Source organism: Nansenia antarctica (assembly GCF_963989245.1).
Source record: "Nansenia antarctica genome assembly, chromosome: 1".
Taxonomy (NCBI): Eukaryota; Metazoa; Chordata; class Actinopteri; order Argentiniformes; family Microstomatidae; genus Nansenia; species Nansenia antarctica.
The window spans coordinates 5,158,160-5,177,933 of NC_137674.1; the positions used below are offsets into that span (position 1 = coordinate 5,158,160).

The following is a 19,774-nucleotide window of genomic DNA, read 5'->3' on the forward strand; positions in this document are numbered from 1 at the left end:
CACAGACGGATGGGAAGTAATCATTGAAAGGCACAGTACACAATCAAGCAAGCTTGACGTAGACATTCGCAATCGCTTGCCTGATCCGTTCAGATTAACAATCAAAGCAGAGTGATTGAGGTAACTTCCTCGTCAAAACGACTTGTATCGAGTTGTTTGTTTTGTTCAATGTACAGTACAGGCCAAAAGTTTGGACACACTTTCTCATTCAATGTGTTTCCTTTATTTTCATGACTATTTGGTACATTGTAGATTCTCACTGAAGGCATCAAAACTATGAATGTACACATAGGAATTATGTATTTAACAATAAAGTGTGAAATAACTCTAACACCGGTGACTTTAATATCCATGTCGACCAACCCAACTCCAACCTCACCTCTGATTTCCTCTCTCTCCTTGATTGTTTCCACCTCACCCAGCACATCAACTTCCCCACCCATGTAAAAGGCCACACACTCGACCTTGTCTGCTCTGCCTCCCTACCCATATCCAACCCCCACCCTTTTCCTTTCCCACTCTCTGACCACCACTGCATCCTCTTCTCTGCCCCCCTGCCCCTACCGCGCCACCCCATCAAACGCACCATCTCTTTCCGTAACATAAAATCTGTCAACCCACTCACTCTATCCCAGTCCATATCTTCTGCCCTCCCCACTGACTCCACTCCCACCAACCCGGAAGACTATGCCACCTTACTCAACTCCATTCTCTCTGACTCCCTTGACTCACTGGCCCCCTTGAAAACCATCACTGTCTCCTTCACCACCTCCTCCCCCTGGTACACCCCTGAACTACGCACCATGAAACAGACCGGCCGCCAACTTGAACGACTACACAATAGAACCCACCTCACTGTCCATGCTGAAGTCTACAAGCAACATATCTCCTCCTACCGTGACGCACTCCAAGCTGCCAAATCTGCCTACTACTCCACCCTCATCAACACCTCCAATCGAAACCCCCGCACCCTCTTCTCCACTGTCAAGACACTACTCCAACCCCCGGACAACAACACAACTTCCTCCCCTGACCTCTGCAACTCCTTTCTCCACGCCTTCAACAGCAAGATCTCCCACATCAATAGCTCACTGACTGCCTCCATCTCCAACTCCACCACCCCCGCCCCCCCTGCTGTCATCTTCCCCCCTCCTGACTACCCTCCCCCTACTCCTCTCACTACTTTCTCCCCTGTTGACTCCTCCCTCATCACTACTATCATCACCACCTCCAAAACAACCACCTGCTCCCTCGACCCCCTCCCTACCACCCTGACCAAGGCCTGCCTCCCTGCCCTCATCCCCCACCTCACTGCCCTCTTCAATCAGTCACTATCCCAAGGCCACGTTCCCTCAAGCTACAAACTTGCCGCTGTCACCCCCATTCTCAAAAAGCCCACTCTTGACCCAGCCAATCTCTCCAACTACCGCCCCATCTCCAACCTACCATTCCTTTCCAAAACCCTAGAGCGCGTTGTCGCTGCCCAACTTCACTCCCACCTCCAATCCAACAAACTGTATGAACCCCATCAATCTGGCTTCCGCCCACATCACAGCACTGAAACAGCCCTGGTCAAAGTAATCAACGATCTCCTCACCTCTGCAGACTCAGGTGCCCTCAACATCCTAGTTCTACTAGACCTGAGCGCAGCCTTCGACACAGTGTCCCACTCCATCCTCCTTCAAAGGCTGCGCCAACTGGGTGTTGAGGGCACCGCCCTGGACTGGCTCACCTCCTACCTCACCAACAGACACCAGTTCATCTCCCTCTCCGGTCACACCTCCTCCTCCTCCTCTGTCACACAGGGGGTCCCACAAGGCTCAGTCCTCGGCCCCCTGCTCTTCCTCTGCTACACACTCCCCCTCGGTCACATCATCCGCCAATTCAACCTGGACTTCCACTGCTACGCCGATGACACACAGATTTACATCACCACAAATTCCACCCAGAACCCACCCCTCACTCACATCGAAACCTGCATCTCCGCAATAAAAACCTGGCTCACACACAACTTCCTCAAACTGAACAGTGAAAAGACCGAAGTCATCCTCATCGGCACCAAATCCACCCTCAATAAAACCGGACCCATCACACTCACCATTGACGACACTACCATCACCCCCTCCCCCCTGGCTCGCAACCTCGGCTTCATTCTGGACCCCACCCTCTCATTCGATCCCCACGTCAGTTCCATTGTCAAGACATCCTACTTCCACCTCCGAAACATTGCAAAAATCAGACACTGCCTCTCCCCCCCCGCTGCTGAATCCCTCATCCACGCCTTCATCTCCTCCCGCCTCGACTACTGCAACTCCCTACTCACCGGCATCACCTCCCGCTCCCTCCATAGACTCCAGATGGTCCAAAACTCTGCTGCACGCCTCCTCTCAAACACCCGCTCCCGTGACCACATCACTCCTGTCCTCCACTCTCTCCACTGGCTCCCCATTAAAGAACGTATACAATTCAAAGTCCTCATCCTCACATACAAAGCCCTCCATAGCCTGGCCCCCCCTTACCTGACTGACCTCCTTCTCCCCCACCGCCCTACCCGTACCCTCCGATCCTCATCCATTGTTCCCCTCAAAACTCAAAGGCTTCGGTCACCGTGCCTTTTCACGAGCCGCACCCCGCCTCTGGAACTCTCTCCCTCAACCACTCAGAGACTCACCCTCACTCCTCACTTTTAAATCCCACCTCAAAACCTACCTGTTCTCCCATGCCTACAGCCTCCCCTACCCCTAGCCATCTCCCCCATCCCTGCCACCCCCGCCCCCCCTGGACATGCATACAACCTCCCCTACCCCTAACCATCTCCCCTAACCCTGCCACCCCCCTCCCCCCATGGACATGCATACAACCTCCCCTTCCCCGTTCGTTAACTCTGTGTTCTATGTGCTCATGTTATCTGTTGCTTGTTGTTTCTGTGTTTTTCGTTTTTCCCATATTGTCAGCGTCTTTGAGCCTCGGAAAAGCGCTATATAAATCTAATGAATTATTATTATTATTATTAAATATGTCTTATATTTTAGATTCCTCAAAGTAGCCACCCTTTGCTTTTTTGTTGTTAATAAAATATATAATAATGATATTAAATATAATGTGTTAATAATAATATGTTATTATATATATATAATATTATTATTATATATTTTATTAACAAAAAATGTTAATCTTTTATTAACAACAAAAAAGCAAAGGGTGGCTACTTTGAGGAATCTAAAATATAAGACATATTTAGAGTTATTTCACACTTTTTTGTTAAGTACATCATTGATGCCTTCAGTGAGAATCTACAATGTAAATAGTCATGAAAATAAAGGAAACACATTGAATGAGAAGGTGTGTCCAAACTTTTGGCCTGTACTGTATGTGTAATAACCGTGTGGTCAGTTCAATGCAGAGGGGAGTAGTAGTAGTAAGTTGACGTTTTAGGTTTTATTTAAAGTCGTACTGTACATACAGTTCGGGAGCTTGGGCCCTCGGTAAACGCAACAACGTGTTAATCCTGTTCTTGACTCTTCTGTGATTTCTGTAATTCCTTGCAGGGAACTGCCAATGAATGACAGAATGTGTTATTCTAATGATTCTTGGCAATGATGCATGGCATTGATATAATTCAATGATTACACTGTTACACTAACGTCAACAAATGAACGTTTCTGGACCTCTCTCTGGGTACTTGGTGGAGCCCATTGTGTTGCCGTTTGAATTACAGATTGCACCTTTAATTAATTTATTGACAGTATGATTTCATGGGCCTTCTCTCACCTGCCAACCAGCCTGATCCTGAGATACAGTATACAGAGATGAAGGGTACAAAGGAAATCCCATCACAGCCATGAGAGCAAAACTATGTTGTAGCTTGAGTATAAAACATGTGAAAGAATGAGCCTGCAACAAAGGTCAAGGCACTCCTTTTGCAAAGAAACAATAACATTGTGTTATGTAGGTCTTACTTACCTCTTACCATCCCATCAAAGTCACGTAGAACACTTTAAAGAGCAGCTTGTCCCTAGATAGACGCAAGCCTTTCAATAACTGACTGGCAATAAGTGGCTATTTGAAGATGTTGATTCAGATACACAGTCAAGAGTTAGGTTCTTTGATTTGGTGCAGTACGTGGTGTTTCCTTTTGATTCCTGACTGATTGCTATGCTTCTAACAACGCATCTGACTCTTTTGAGGCTGGCACTGTGTTGTGTTTACCCTCCAAGCACCATATGTCTCTGCTCTGCATACAATGTTGGGAGCCCCCCCTCCCACATTTCGTTGTATGGTATCTGTACTATATTAATGACAATAAAGACCATTCATTCATTCATTCAATACGTATGTAATCTACACATCCCTCTCCGAGCCTCCGTGACCTTGTGTCTGGGCATCCATGATGATTCATAGCCTACCTCACTCTCCCAGATTGCTCTTTATGAGAAAGTTAATTAAATAGTAATATAAAAAGGAGAGAAACAAAGAGCCCTGTCTCTATGCCCGTGTGTTCAATGTTTGGTAGATCACAGAGTGATTTAACACTGATTTGGGGAAAGGTAAGACGGCAGATTTGTGAAGCCCTCTACCGGTCCTAAGGTGACATGGTCCTGCCAACTACTGTAGGCTCCGGGACCCACTCGTCCTATAACCATGACATAGTTTGTTTTCACTATCAATTTTAAGCATGGTGCAGGCTTCCTCACAGACCTTGCGTTTGAATTAAATTTTGGCTGAATTGACTGTAAGTCATTATGTGCTTTGTTGATTCTTGATTCTTAAGTGCGGAGATAATTACCGTGGGCAGCATGAAAGTGGTTTGATCATTGTCTGCTGGCTCTTCTATTATAATATCTAATTGAGGCTCCTCAATCCATCATCTTGGGCTCACATCTCTTTGGTTTCAACTGTGTTATATAATGTGCTGCTGGATGATGGGGAGCACTCAAGAATGATAGACTTCATCATGAACCAGGCCTAGAAAATATATTTGGCTGCATAAAAACACTAGACTCGTTGTCATTATATTTTCAATCGATTCCATTTGAGTAAACCCCAACTTCCGTTCCATGACATCGTTAGTATACTGTATGTATTTTTAATCTGTATTAAACATCAGGGTTTGAAAAGAGTACATTACTAATTTAGATGTCAATTGATTTACTCTCGTTGGGCAATGATTTTCCGATTTTACAAAGCATCCTAGAGGTTAGCATAAGTATACGGGCCTCTCTCTTGGAAATAACCATTTTCCTCCACATCATTTCCAGATTTGTTAAAGGAATATATTTGTTGCAAAAAGCTGTTATCTTTGAAGTTTGTGTGTCCCTTTGGTAGTTCCTTCTTCAGTGCTAAGAATATATTAGTGAGCACGTCTAAGATGTTATCACACATGCTGTACAGTGGCTGTTTGAAGGACTTGTTTGAAGTCCTGCCCAATCTACCCAGCCACACCGAGAAGCACCTGCTAGTGCACTCCTCTCTCTCAGCCTATACAGCTCCAAATAGTATGGTAATGGAGATGGATTTCTTTCACTTATATGTGTATATACATACATGTGTATATCCTCAATGTTAGTTGTTTCGGCACACATACAAGTGTCAGTGAGGGGTCAAAGTGTGTGTCTGGCATGCTAGGGTATGTCTTATTGATGATGATGATGATGAATTATTGTATTATTGATGTATTATGGATGATGTATTATTGATTCATGATTGATGATGTAGAGATGGCCATACTCTTTAGAATTACAGGATTACTCCTATGTCTTGACTTTTGCGATAAGAGCAACAGACCAAAACAGCATCCACTATAGCGAGGCAGCTTGTTTTGTGGTCAAAAGTGGTTTCACTCTTAACAGTTTTTCTCAATCGCTTACACACTAACATCGGAACTTGAGACACAATGACCAAAACCTGAAACGTATGTATCTTATCTCACACCAATTCTTCACGAATACAAACACAATTCCTGCTTTTCACTCGTTTTGTCGTTCTAAACCACACTTTCTGCAAACACTACATACAATTCTCTACATTTGGAACAATCTTCATTGATTAAATCTCTTTTGGTCACATGGAAAACACTACCATTCAGAATGCTAAACTCAAACCACCAACCACACAATCACACTCCTCATATGGGCAAACACCTATTGCTTTTAAATGAGCAATCATAGCTTTAGCAATAAAAGGGCCAAAGGTGAGCTCTCATGTGTTGAAATCAGGGCCGCAAAATACCACCGCTCATCCGTGATCAGAATTTGCTGAGGTGCTGGAACTGAAGAGTGTCGATAGAGTGCAAAATAACAACAACAATTGTTTGTTCTGTATGAAGAACGCTTTACAAATCCAGATGTCATTGCTGAGATGTGTACTTGTATTTGTGTGTTTTATATTTGAGTATGAAACATTTTACACAGTTTATAACCGGCTACTGTACATAATAGTGTAACACTGAAATTGCAAAAGGCCTACTGATAATCTTATCATAGCACCGTTTTCCGCTGATCATAGTGTTTTCCATTGAGCAGACCAGTGTGCGGAATGCAGACATTATTTTGACTGCCGTGTCTGCCGCTTTTGCAAGAGATTTGTGGAGTTTAGAGTTTGGTGTGTGTGAGTTTTTTAGGATTTGTGTTTTAGAGTTCATAGAAAATCCGCCATGCTTTCAGAAAACGTGTTAAAGCGATAGAGAAAAAATTGCAATAGGCCAGGGAAGCAGAGGAGTCACACACTGTTGCAATGATAGCGTAGGCAAGAACAATGCATATTCAGTGGCTGTATACATCCCCTCTCGGAACCTTTTGTGTTATGTAAGTGCCCTAACCTGCCTCCTCGTGAGGTGATTTGATGCATTATTATGCATATATTCAGGATGATTGAGTTCAAGAGTTATACTAGACACACACTCCACAAGTGGATCCCTCCTCTCACCACGTTGGGTAATTACCCCATGTACAGTACACCTAGAGTTGGTCGCATGTGTGCTCGCACTAACTAAATGTCACACAATTCTCTGTAAGGAACACACATTAGCATAACATGTAGCTGAACTGACACAAGGATAACAAAACAATCCCTTTCTGATGCTGATCTTCTCTGGCAACATATCCTCATGTTGTCTGTTGGTTTATGGTATGGTAATGTGTAAGGTACCCGTGATGGCATTACCGTTTTTCTCTATCGCCTTAACACGTTTTCTCAAAAGCATAGCTAATTTCCTCTTAACTCTTAACACAAATCCCAAAACTCGCACATAAAACCCTTAACTCCACAAATCTCTTGCAAAAGCAAATACTGCATTCAAAATAATGTTATGTCTTCTCAAAATGAAATGTTGTCATCATGACACACACACACACACACACACACACCATCAAATGAATAGACACTTGTAAGAACCAATTGAACACAAGCACAATGGAAAACACTATGATCAGAGGAAAACAGTACTATGATAAGATTATCAGTAGGCCTTTTGTATTTTCAATGTTACACTACATACGTACAGTAGCCTGTTATAAACGGTTACAATTGTATACTCAAATATAAAACACACACATACAAGAATAGAATGTTTTTTTTAAATTCTGATATACTGTGCACATCTCAGCAATGACAGCTGGATTAGTAAAGTGTTCTTCATACAGAAAAAACTATAGAAAAATGAAAATAAGCCTTCTGCATAATACTCTACACAAAGTACACAAGATCTTGTCGACCTCACGCAATGTTCTCCCTGGCCAAGCAGAGGGGAAAGCATCGCCTGGCAAGACAAATCCAGCCCTGATATACTTCAGATATATTTCAACACATGAGAGCTCACCTTTGGCCCTTTTATGGCTAAAGCTATGATTGCTAATTCAAATGCAATCGGTGTTTGCCCATGTGCAGAGTGTGATTGTGTGATTGGTGGTTTGAGTTTAGCATTCGGAATGGTAGTGTTTTCCATGTGAACACAAGATATTTTTGAAGAGTGTGACAAATGTAGATAATTGTATTTAGTGTTTTGTTAACTGTGTGGTTTAGAGCTCCAAAATGAATGATAAGCAAGAAATGTGTTTGTCATTGTGAAGAATTGGTGTGAGATAAAATACACCAGTTTCAGGTTTTGGTCATTGTGTTTGAGGTTCCGATGTTAGTGTTAAAACGATAGAGAAAAACATGATTCACTATTCCATCGGTGGATGTTCTGATTGGTTGAAACAAGGCATTATAGTGTCAGGCATGTATTTATATGAAACACACGAAGGCATAGAAAAGCAGACCTGCCCCTTTTACACAATATACAATATGAGCAGAGTATGCAGGGCATGTTTACACGATGAAGACCCACGCATAATCATTCATTCAGCCTAATGCAGATGAAATTATATTCTTTAGATTTAAATTAGTGTTTAGTGTAATGGGCAGGGAGAAGAGTCATTACAATAGAGCTCTGCACAGCTGGGTATATATTCAGTGCATTCAGAATGTGCTCTTGCACATACAGAGAGAGGAGCGTTTTACCATCAGTGTTCTTTTTTTTCTTTTCTTTTTTTTTGCAACAACAAGCTATAAGAGAGCATACAGTAATAATGGATTGCAGACAATATTCAGTGTGAGCATGCGATGGCGTGGCATGCATGCCAGAGTGCAGCCAGTAGCCGCTCAGTGACCTGTGCGAAGAAGAGAGACTGGCTTGTATCCACAGTTCACAGGGTTGCTATTGATCTGCCTTCTCTGCAGATCTAAATGGAGCTCTACGGACACGGCTCCACTTAGAAACAGATGATTTACTAGGACCGGTCTCTGTTTCCAACAACTTGGTCAACAATAACAACACACATGCATTCAATGTCATAAGAAGAGTAGCATGTCATTACTGGATCTCCCCTTTACTGTGTCCCCCAAGACTTCTATTGCCCCCCCCCCCCCCCTGTGCTGTTTCTCTGTTTCTCCAGTCTATACAAGAAACAAACAAACAAACAAACAAACAAAAAAACTGTCTTTTTTTAATCTTTCTTTTTGTTCCTTCTATCACGGAGACTGCCAATGGCCCCGGGCCTGAGCTAGATTACTCTTCCTGCTAAGACTGGTGGATTGATGATTCACTTGCTCAGTCAAATGTATTAATTGTAAGTCGCTTTTGAATAAGGTGTCTGCTAAATGGCAAAAATGTAATGCTAGATGGAATTTGCTAATTCCGTTTAAAGGTGTCATTTTTGTTAGAGAGAACAGAAACATGTGATCTACAGAAGATACACATACAGTATTTTTTACATATTTTTTTATTTTTTGCCATTTAGCAGACGCTTTTATCCAAAGCGACTTACAATTACGAATTACAGGGACATTCCCCCTGGAGTAACTGAGGGCTGAGTGCCTTACCCAAGGGCACACTAGTAGTGGTGTGGCTTCAGGCGGGATTTGAACTCACAACCTTCCGATCCCAAGTCCAACTCACTATCCACTAGACCACCACTACCCCCACATGTAACTTTACATTTGGAATGTCTCGTTGTTATCATCTAACTTCTAAGTCCTGGGGCCTCATTTATAAAGCGTAAAAAACTTGCGTACGTCGACAAGCAAGAACGTTTACGCACACGAACATTTGTTTTATAACACCCTGCAGACTCCTTTCTACGGAGCCCCCCTGGGGTCACATGGTATAAAAAAAATTTCTGATGTGTGAATTCGTTCCCTCGGTTTAGTAATCCGTTCCCTCTGTTTAGTCATTCGTTCCCTCGGTTTAGTAATTTGTTAGGGTTAGGCCCTACGAGCCAGAACGATCGCAAGGATTAGGGTTAGGGTTAGAATCCTTGCGATCGTTCTGGCTCGTAGGGCCTAACCCTAACCCTAACCCTAACGAATTACTAAAGGGAACGGATTCACACATCAAATGTTTTTTTTCTACCATGTGACCCCAGGGGGGGCTCCGTACCTTTCATCAGCCCAATCCTCTAGTTTTTAAAGCACCCTCGCTCTTGATTGTTATTAGCAGTAATCAGCTCTCTAACCCTAACCCTAATCAGCTCTCCCCTCCCCACAAAACCCAGAGAACGTTGGTAATCTATCAACATGGTTTATACTTCAACTAAGATTGAGATGCTTCTGTCTCTAGCATGAAGCCCTATAGAAGATAATTGTACGCATGTGTGTCCGTATCTTCTGTGAGCAACGTAGACACACTGATATGCTGGAGTCGACTGTCAGGGAGGATGAAAGCAAGAAATGCTCCAACAGGGGGAAATAACTGGAGAATGAATGACCTGCCACAGGTTTTCAAGCCTTGCTTTCACACTCTCATACAGAGTTATATTCTGTTTATTACAAGGTGCATGTGTGTATAATACAGTGCCTTTTGTAAAAATGCACCACCCTGGACTGTTTCCACATTGTGTTGTGTTACAACCTGGCTATAAAATATATTTCATTAGTTTTTTGTCACTTATCTACACAAAATACCCCATAATGCCAAAGCAATTTTCTTTTTTCAGAAAAGTTTACAAATTAATTACAAATTAACGGAAATGTCTTCGAGTCAATAAGTATCCATCCCCTTTGCTATGACACTCCTAAATGTAGCTTAAATGCAAAAATGTATTCAACCAATCCCTCAATAAGTTGAATTAGGCTAGACTAATTAATGGAGTTACGTATATCAATATACAGCCCGAGCCCTGTCCAGGGTTCTGGCAAGGCAAGGCAAAGCACGTTTTTTTGTAAAGCACATTTCATACAACGGGCAATTCAAAGTGCTTTACATATAGTCCTCATTTAGTCCCCCACAGCCAATATAACACGTTTAAAATGTATTCATTCTTTTTTTAAATCGGATGCCGACATGCGGACCAAAACACCAGAACGTGTCACATTGTGTGACAGCAGCTGGTGAAAACTGGAGTCAGCAGTCAGCAACCAAACAACATTTTCTGACTTTTATTCAGAAAAATTTAAATACAATTCAACGTTGTTGAAAATCAATGACACACTCTAGTCAAGCCAAAACATTGCAATGCAATCCCCATCACTCATACACTAACTAGGTAGTAGTGGGGATTACTCACTGTATCCATAGCTTTGCAATGTTTTGGCTTGACTATCGAGTGTGTCATTGATTTTCAACAACGTTGAACTTTATTTAACTTTATTTTTCAAAATAAAAGTCAGAATATTTGGTCGGTTGATGATTTTGGCAAACAGATGTGATTTCAGTGTGATTTCCATTTATTGTTCATACCTCTGCTAAAATACATGTTTGCCTGCCTTTGTAATAAGCATGGGATTTTGTTAAATGGAAAACGTCTTGAAGCTGCGCACCTCTATACCGATCAACTTGTCTCACTATGGTTCCTTCTATAGTTCACCTCTTTCCTTCAGTGGTTCTCTTTGTGAAATTGAGAAATACAGTATGAAAAATTAAACCTGAATTTCACCTTACATTTTTTAAATAAATATGCATTTGACATGGATATGTGTTGAGGATATGAGTTGAGACATAGATATTGGTGAGATAAGAACTGTTTAAACTTTCATGAATTCACTGGTGGTCTGGTTTTTGGTGCTGGCCCACGCTCTTAATTGGCATGTTGCTGTTCTTGTAGTGTAGGGCTTCATGAATTATGTATGGAAAACAACTTGGCGTGTGCCCCATTATAACCACATTGTGGTATGCAATTCTCAGCCTGCTATTCTGGAAAAAGACAAGACAGCTCCAATCTAATTACAGTCCAACATCAGCCTTCCTAAGGAAACATGCAAATAAAAAACCTCTTGTTTGATACAAAGAATATTTTTAAACTAAACACTTTACCCTCTGAAACAATGCCCTCTAAACCCATCCACTTTCCTCATGTTATTGTAGTTATGAGAAAAGACATTAGCTCCATATACGACTACCTGACGTATGGACACATGACTGATACTAGAAAGCAGTTTGAAACGTAGCTTGAGTCCACTGCGAGGATAATTCAATAATTAAGTTAGTAAGTTAAGTTAGTAAGTTAGTATGCTAGTCAAGGCGTCCTGTACAAGTCACCAACATATGACAGGTTTTATATTAAGCTGGTAGTAATGGTCAGGTTAAAGGCAAGAGGAGAGGTGTCTTTGGTGTTGGAAGTGTATATATATATATATATATATATATATATATATATATATATATATATATATATATATATATGTATATATAACAGTGTTTCATATTTCAGTGCACAGATTATGGGTATTTGATGTGTGAATTAATTATAATTAATGAGTCATAGCATATAAATATTGAATAGGATATAAAGATGAGATTTATTAATCTCAAGCAGTAAACCTATTGAATTAATTATACTGACAGATTTAAATCAATAAACATACAACCTATCCTACAGTAAATCCCTCTCACATACTAGGGTTAGGGTTAGGTGCAGATCTATGATGTTTGAGGCGCCTGTTACTTGATGAGAAACAGAAAGTGCAGGAATAGTTCCTGGTCAGCTGTCAAACCCACTTTTTTCGCAGATACCGTACATTGAAATGCAGTGTGCATGGACAGAATTATTCTTATTGACTGAAAATGATGCAATAGCTACACAAAACCCATATTGATATCCTCCTTTAACCCCCCCCCCCCTCCTCTCTCTCTCTCTCTCTCTCTCTCTCTCTCTCTCTGTCTCTCTCTCTCTCTCTCTCTCTCTCTCTCTCTCTCTCTCTCTTTCTCTTTCTCTCTCTCTACTAAAGTGAGGTAGATTGTGGCTAGACAGTGACATTTTCCTAAAACAGTTGTCTCATAAACAGGCTTGTTTATTATCACTAATATACCCCCAACCCATGTTAAAGAGGCCAGAAGGACTTGGAGAGAGTGGGAACACTATTGCTCTGTCAAATCAATGCTTACATTCTCTTATTTTCCTGTCATCGCATATGATTCAATTAAAGAGCTCTGCATTCCTCAGTCTGGCCGGCCGAGACGAGAGTAGCGATGATTGACAGGCACACACACATTACTATGCGTAGTGAGGGAGAGCACGGGGAAGATATGAATATTTTAGTAGATAGCATAAAATAATCTTGTAATTGATTTTATATCTCGGCTGCTGTTTCATTAACTGAATAAATGCATTCATTTTTTGGCAGTGGACTTGTTCAAACTGTCCCCGTTGTCCCATTGTGGAGACAAACTCCAATCTTTTTTTTTGTATTTCATGATAATAAGAACAGGTTCTAAACCCCCTCCAGATTCAAGCTGATGGAGCGATTCGTAATGTGACAGAATGGACCGTGGTCTTGCGGCTGTGTTTATCTCATCAAACGTTAATTGTGAAATGTCCGTGTCACGTGCACTAGTCACTACAGTTCCACTGTCGGTGTGAACGGCATTCACTGTAGAAATTAAGTGAGTCTGGCGATGACGAGATTTCAACAACCGTGCGTGACTTTTCTCTCCCACACAGATGTGATCCACACTGTGGGCCCTGTCGCCAGAGGCCATGTGAGCAGCACCGAGACCAGTGACCTCACCGCCTGCTACCAGAACTGCCTCAAGCTGGTGAAGGAGAACGGCTTACGCACTGTGGTGAGTCCAGCAGCATCCCTCTGAACAGCTGAAACAAAACAACAACTAATTTCACATACAGAACCTAAAAGAATCAAAGGTCGTCATTTTCAGAAGTTTAAGTGAATTTGCAGAAGTCTAAAAGAATAAAAAAGAGGAAGGATTAACTCAGCTTAAAAGTTCCGAACACAAAAGCCAATTAGAACATAGTCGGCAAGTTGGTGTTGTTTCAAGTTACTCGAATTAAGCCTTTGTTTGAATGCAATTCAGACTGGTTTATCGTGGCGTACGCAAATGAAAGAGAAGCCTGTATCTCCACTGCTCCATATTGAATAGTCTGCTTTTGCAGCGTCATTGTTTGGTAACCTATTCATAGAGAACAGGAAACCATTACCTCTCTCGTTACATCATATGAAATGAGTTTGTCCGTGTGGTGATTTGTTCTTACGGGACACACGTTATTTGTCATTTAAGGCTATGAGGTCTGATATGTGTTTGTGAGGTGCTACTGTTACCTGTTAATAATCCTTAACACTTATAACGTTGAACTTCTGTTTAGTTTAGTCACCCTAACTACTGCAGCATGAGGCTTAGTGCAAGTTGGCTGAAGTCCAGAGGCTCTGGTTGGCTGAAACCATGCCCACGAGCTATTCACTCACACACTGTCCCAGTCACTGGCACATTCGCGTTGCTTCATAGTCTGGTCCACATGCCATATGGATTAGTCCGATCCGGGGAGGACAAACAAATCAGTAGCACATCAAACACCCACAAATCACATTCCCACCAACCAATAGCCCTCCAGCCTCATTAGGAGACGATCAATGAAATAACTACTAGCAGAGTGTGGTTATGAGATGAATGCCACTTTCAATATGCATTAGGGTGAACACGTTCAATGACACACACACACACACACACACACACACACACACACACACACACACACACACACACACACACACACACACACACACACACATCACACACAGTGGGTCTATTATTTAGTCACAAAACACCAATGACTAAAAGCATCGATGAATAAAACATGACGGAAAGTGAAGTTAGGTGTCATTTTCATGTAACTCTGAGGAGAAACATGGCTCTCCGTGGACCTCTGTGGGGAACACACGGGGCAGTGTGGGGGACAGCCTGGGGCTGAGTAGTGAGACGGAATGCCTACTGATTTGTGTCGGGCCTATTTGGACTCAATCGGGGGAAGTATAGGAATGAACCGTAACTTTTTTTTTCTCCAGTTTTTTTTCTTTCATCCACAAATGTTTCAGTCTTTGTTTTGCTTCATGCACATTCCAAATATTTATTTGGTTTATGTCTGAATTTATTTATCCAATAATATAATCCATATATTTATAAGAAACAGAGTTGTGTTTTCACTGGGAGGTAGCTGAGTCCTGTCTAATGTATTTATACAGCTGCTCCGCATTGAGCTGGCCTTTGGTGGAAACAGTGGTGCTCTGTGATTGACTGGCCTCAGAGGATGATCCCAATCATTCCATTATCTTACCCGCAGTCTTGTTTGGCCTCGCTACAACAAGGACAACAGAAAGGCTTCTTTTAGAAGCAATAAAAGGAATGACTGTTTTGTTTTTCTCTGTTGTCTCTGTTTCCACGATGACCTTCATTCTGTTTCATCATCCATTCTTGACTTGATAGGGAGGAAGCGTAGTCAAATGAACCCTCAGCTCTCAAGCTACATTGGATCCAAGTTGTTTGTTAAAAGACCAAGTCTCTTGGTTCAGACAAACAATAGTCCCAAATCCTTGGTTAGCCAGTCAGTGCTGAGCTCATTTGAAGGGGTGTTTCTGTGTGTTGTGCAGTGGGAGACCTGCAGGCTAAACCAGAGAGGGGGAGGCCACTACAGACGGGCACCCCGCCAGTCAGGCCTGCTGAGGGGAGGGGGGAGGACGGGAGGGGGGCTCTTGCTCGATGTTCAGCGAACACAAGGCTCGATGGACGGCTCTCTGAGGGGGATTCCAGGGCATTACAAAGGGATAGAAGTCAGAACAAGATGTAACACAAAACTTGAGCATAAAAGATTAAAACGAGCTGGTTTTTCTAATCTCTTATTTACGTGCTTACTTACTTTATCTTATTTTGAGCCCCAAAACCACTCTCGAGGCTAAGAAAGCCTTAGACATGTGCTGTACTCTTATGACGGGGACACCACAGCCAGCCACCACACTGACAAAAAACCACGGCCGCCTCTGTAGACGTCTGAAGTATTTCAACTTTAGATTGAAGTTAGATAGTTTTTAATCAGTCAGTGCAATGCTCATATTGCCAGAAATCCAAAGTAATATGTTGCTTTTTACTAACTTTCTTCGTATGCACTATTATTTGTCTAGAAAACAGTCAAGGCTGATGCAACGCTGTCAAGACTAATTTGGCATAGACAGAATGGTACAGTCGCAGCCATATGTCTGCTGTGTCACCGGCGGTCTGCAGGGGGCGCTGTGTGTGAGGAGCTGTTGGCTCCGATCATTGCAGAGGGATGGCCTTCGGATGAAAAATGACGAGCACCCTGAGCCAAGAAACCCACTGTTTAACCCCCAGACTGCAGCTGAAAGCTTTTTGGAACAGTAGAGGCTTTAACTCTCTCACTCTGTCTCTGTCTCTGTCCAATCTGTGTCAGGTGGCTGAATGGTTGCTCCTCAACCTAACGGAAAAAGGGGGGAAGTCTGGCGCTTGTGGAGTTATGCAGCAAAACAGAGTGTTTATGAAAAGCCCTGAGTTCTGTATTTGTGGGTATGCGTGCTTATGGGTACATGACAGCACGCATGTGTCTGTTCCCCTAGGACCTGCGTATTCATCCAATAACCTTTAAACTCTATACACTATGTTGTGTGTCTTGTATATTCTTGAAAAAAACATTGTTTGTTTGTGTGTGTGTGTGTGTGTGTGTGTGTGTGTGTGTGTGTGTGTGCGCGTGCGTGTGTGTGTGTGTGCGCGTGTGTGTGTGCGCGTGCGTGTGTTGGTCACATTGCTCTTATTTGCTGGACTCATAGGACTCTTTGGCTCCAGTACATGAATTCTAGAATCACTCATCCGGTGTCTACAACGGATCATGGGTGTGTCATGGGAGGACATGTTGCCCTACAGTGACATTTACATCCGGACATAAACCCCAGCATTGAAGTGATTGCACAGAACCCCCTGTGCGGGGTAGGGCATGTAACAGGCATACCTACCCTGTGCCTCCGCCAGTAAATTCTTTACAGCCATCTGAAGGATGGTCGATGACGAAGGTATGCAGGGGGCCAGAAAAAGGGCTATAAGAGTATCACCTCAAATCCCTCATAAAGTGATGCGCCATCCAACCCTCTGCACTGGATCACCACAACGTGTGATCCACCTGCTACCCAGATGACACACACCTCCAGTAGGCCGCAGACAGGAGAATGCAGCAGCGTGCACAGAGACACCAAGGTGCTGCAGGTTCTCCTTCTCATGTGCTGACTACATCTGCGTCGTTTATTGGCCTACATCGCCATATGCAATGGCATAGACACAATAACCCACAATAACCTTTAAAAAAGTTATTTGGTGCAATCACTGTCATCATCGACATCGATGGGCTGTGTGTGTGTATGTGTGTGTGTGTGTGTGTGTGTGTGTGTGTGTGTGTGTGTGTGTGTGTGTGTGTGTGTGTGTGCAGTTCTGTCTATCAGCCAGAACCAGCCAGTCACTTCTTCTTCTTTCGTACATCATCAGATGGCCAACTCCGTGTCGTGCAGCCACGCCCTCGTCTCCGGTCCTAAGTGGAAAAGGCGAGCTTCTGAGGGTGGGCTGGATAGGGGGCAGCCGGAGATGATGTGCTCAGCAGTCATGTGTTCAGGCTCGCCACACCCGCATGCCGCACTGCTGTCTGATAGGCCCCACTTCTTCATAGATTACTTGAAGTGTCCGACCCCAGAGCGCAGACGGTTCAGCGAGGTCCATAGATGGCGTGGCATGTCTTCTCCTTTTTACGCCGCCTCCTGAGTCCCGGATGTGTCGTTGGATGCGGGAGGGCCCAGCCAGTCACTATGGAGGGGAACACCAACATCTGGACACCATTCAGCCCTCGCTGGTGTCTCATTACAGAGCCCATATTACCCACCCTCAACTGGTGACCTTTAGAAAAGAGAGAAATAAGCATGTTTACCCAAAACATCATTATCATCTCATTCCAAATAGGCCTCCGTGGCTATTTCAAAGCATTGATTCGCTTTGTTTTCTTTGTTTTTGAAGTAACCGCTTGAAGTAGTCTTCGGGGAGCGTTCTGGTGAGACGAAATAACAAGGACAATATTCTCATGGGTGTGTGCGTGAATCTGAGACATGTCAGGAGTTTTTTGTCATTGACTAATGCTCTTATGGGAAATTGAGACTCCTTCTTTTTTTAATTCGACCACAACAGGGCCACAATTTGATGTTTTCCGAGAGCATCTGTCATTAAGCTATTTCTGGCCTCGTGCAGTGGGCCGTCTCTGCGTAGACAGCTGTCAGTGTGGACGGCGACAGGGCCGCAGGCTGCATTTAGTGGTCTTCTTCTCCGCTCTCAGACGGCTGCAGAAGTGTTTTGTAGTCATAACACACGGGCTTACTTGGGGATCCAGCAGGGAAACCGCAAATTGCCTGGTTAGGAAAATGCTGAAAGCCGAGTGGATTGGTGATGATTGGTGATGATTGGTGTAGTATGATGGCATTAGCAATCCTTCTCTTTGGGCTCTTTTTAAGGCTGCTATGAGAATGGCTTTACACTTACCTTCATGTATTATTGTTGTTCATGGAAGTGTAAGGTTCACACCTACAGTACCGATTTTATAGAGAAAACACATCCATGTGAATGAATGAATGGTCTTTATTGTCATTGCTATAGTACAGGTACCATACAACGAAATTTGGGAGGGGTGGCTCCCCTGGTGCTAGGAAAGAAAAAAAAACTAAAAAAACAAGAAGGGAAAGGAGCTGGTTTACATAAATAAAGGCTATGTACACTATCCACTATACTATACTGTACAGATAAAACGACTAGGGTTGTCATATTGCACATAGTGTTAGTTCGTCAAAATATACAGCCTGTGTGGACCTCACAATGATAACCCCCTATTGAATATCTGTTGGCTTGTCTACCATAGAGCAGTGGTAGTGACAGGGATAGAGTAACACACCTGTATATCTATCAAGGAGGTCATGCAGCAGACACACTTCCAGAGTCACCAGGGTCTGACATAATGTGTTGACATTGTGTCCTGCAAGACCTCCATGACTCTTATATACAGTAGTTCTGATATAGCCATACTTCCTCCATATCATGTTGCAAGAAACGTTGGTGTCAAGTGACTACAAGTGTGCATTTTATTACTGTAGTGAGATTGAGTATTGTACTTTGTAATTATGTATGTATCTAAACGTTATTGTGTGAAATTTAATGACTATACTCCCACCTTACTCTATTTTTTGAGTGTCAACTCCCCAAGTGATTAATTAATTTTCATTTATCCATCAAACAGATCGTGTGGAATATTTTTCCCTAGCCCTTTTTCCTCTCGTCTCATAAATGATTGTCCTGGAGTGTCAGTGACACCCAATTTAATTATGTAATGGCTGAGCAAAATCTAAAGCCTTTATTGTGCACACACTTGGCTTCTGGTCATCACAAAGCAAACTGAGCTGTAAAGTGTGATGGGAGAGTGACAGGTTTACTGCTCATTTAGTCAGTAGACAGAAGTGGGCCTCTGGTCTTCCATGACAGTTCACCTCATCCTCTGGTGAGCTAATGGCTCTGAACAACATCACAATGACCACCCAGCTTTATCCACAATTTGGTTCTGTTTATCTGGTTACTGTAACTAACAGCTAGTTCTTAGCATTTCTAACCAAAGCCCAATGCAAGTCAGCGGACCCTAAGTTAGCATGTTATCATGCTCAAATCATGTCAAAGTCATTAGGCTGCACTAGATGGGGGGTAGTGGTGGTCTAGTGGATAGTGAGTTGGACTTGGGATCGGAAGGTTGTGAGTTCTTGGGTAAGGCACTTAGCCCTCAGTTACTCCAGGGGGAATGTCCCTGTAATTCGTAGTTGTAAGTCGCTTTGGATAAAAGCGTCTGCTAAAAATGGCAAAATAAAATAAAAATAAAATAGATGGCTACCACCTGACACAACCACCTCCAATCTTGTCATCGGCAGCTCTATGATCAGAGATGTCTACCGTCCCCCTCCATCTGTCCCCTCAAAGGTACATGAGCGAAAAGTA

At 43.0% G+C, this 19,774-nt stretch overlaps 1 protein-coding gene across 4 annotated transcripts in view; it reads left to right on the forward strand.

Annotated features, from left to right (window-relative positions):
• Positions 1 to 19,774, forward strand: part of macrod2 (mono-ADP ribosylhydrolase 2) — a 540,574-nt gene that overhangs the window by 362,708 nt on the left and 158,092 nt on the right. For all 4 annotated transcript variants that reach the window (XM_080536433.1, XM_080536435.1, XM_080536434.1 and 1 more), the window contains exon 6: positions 13,416 to 13,537. In XM_080536433.1, coding sequence (XP_080392559.1) covers positions 13,416 to 13,537 — 122 coding nt within the window. The remainder of the gene's footprint in view (positions 1 to 13,415; positions 13,538 to 19,774) is intronic.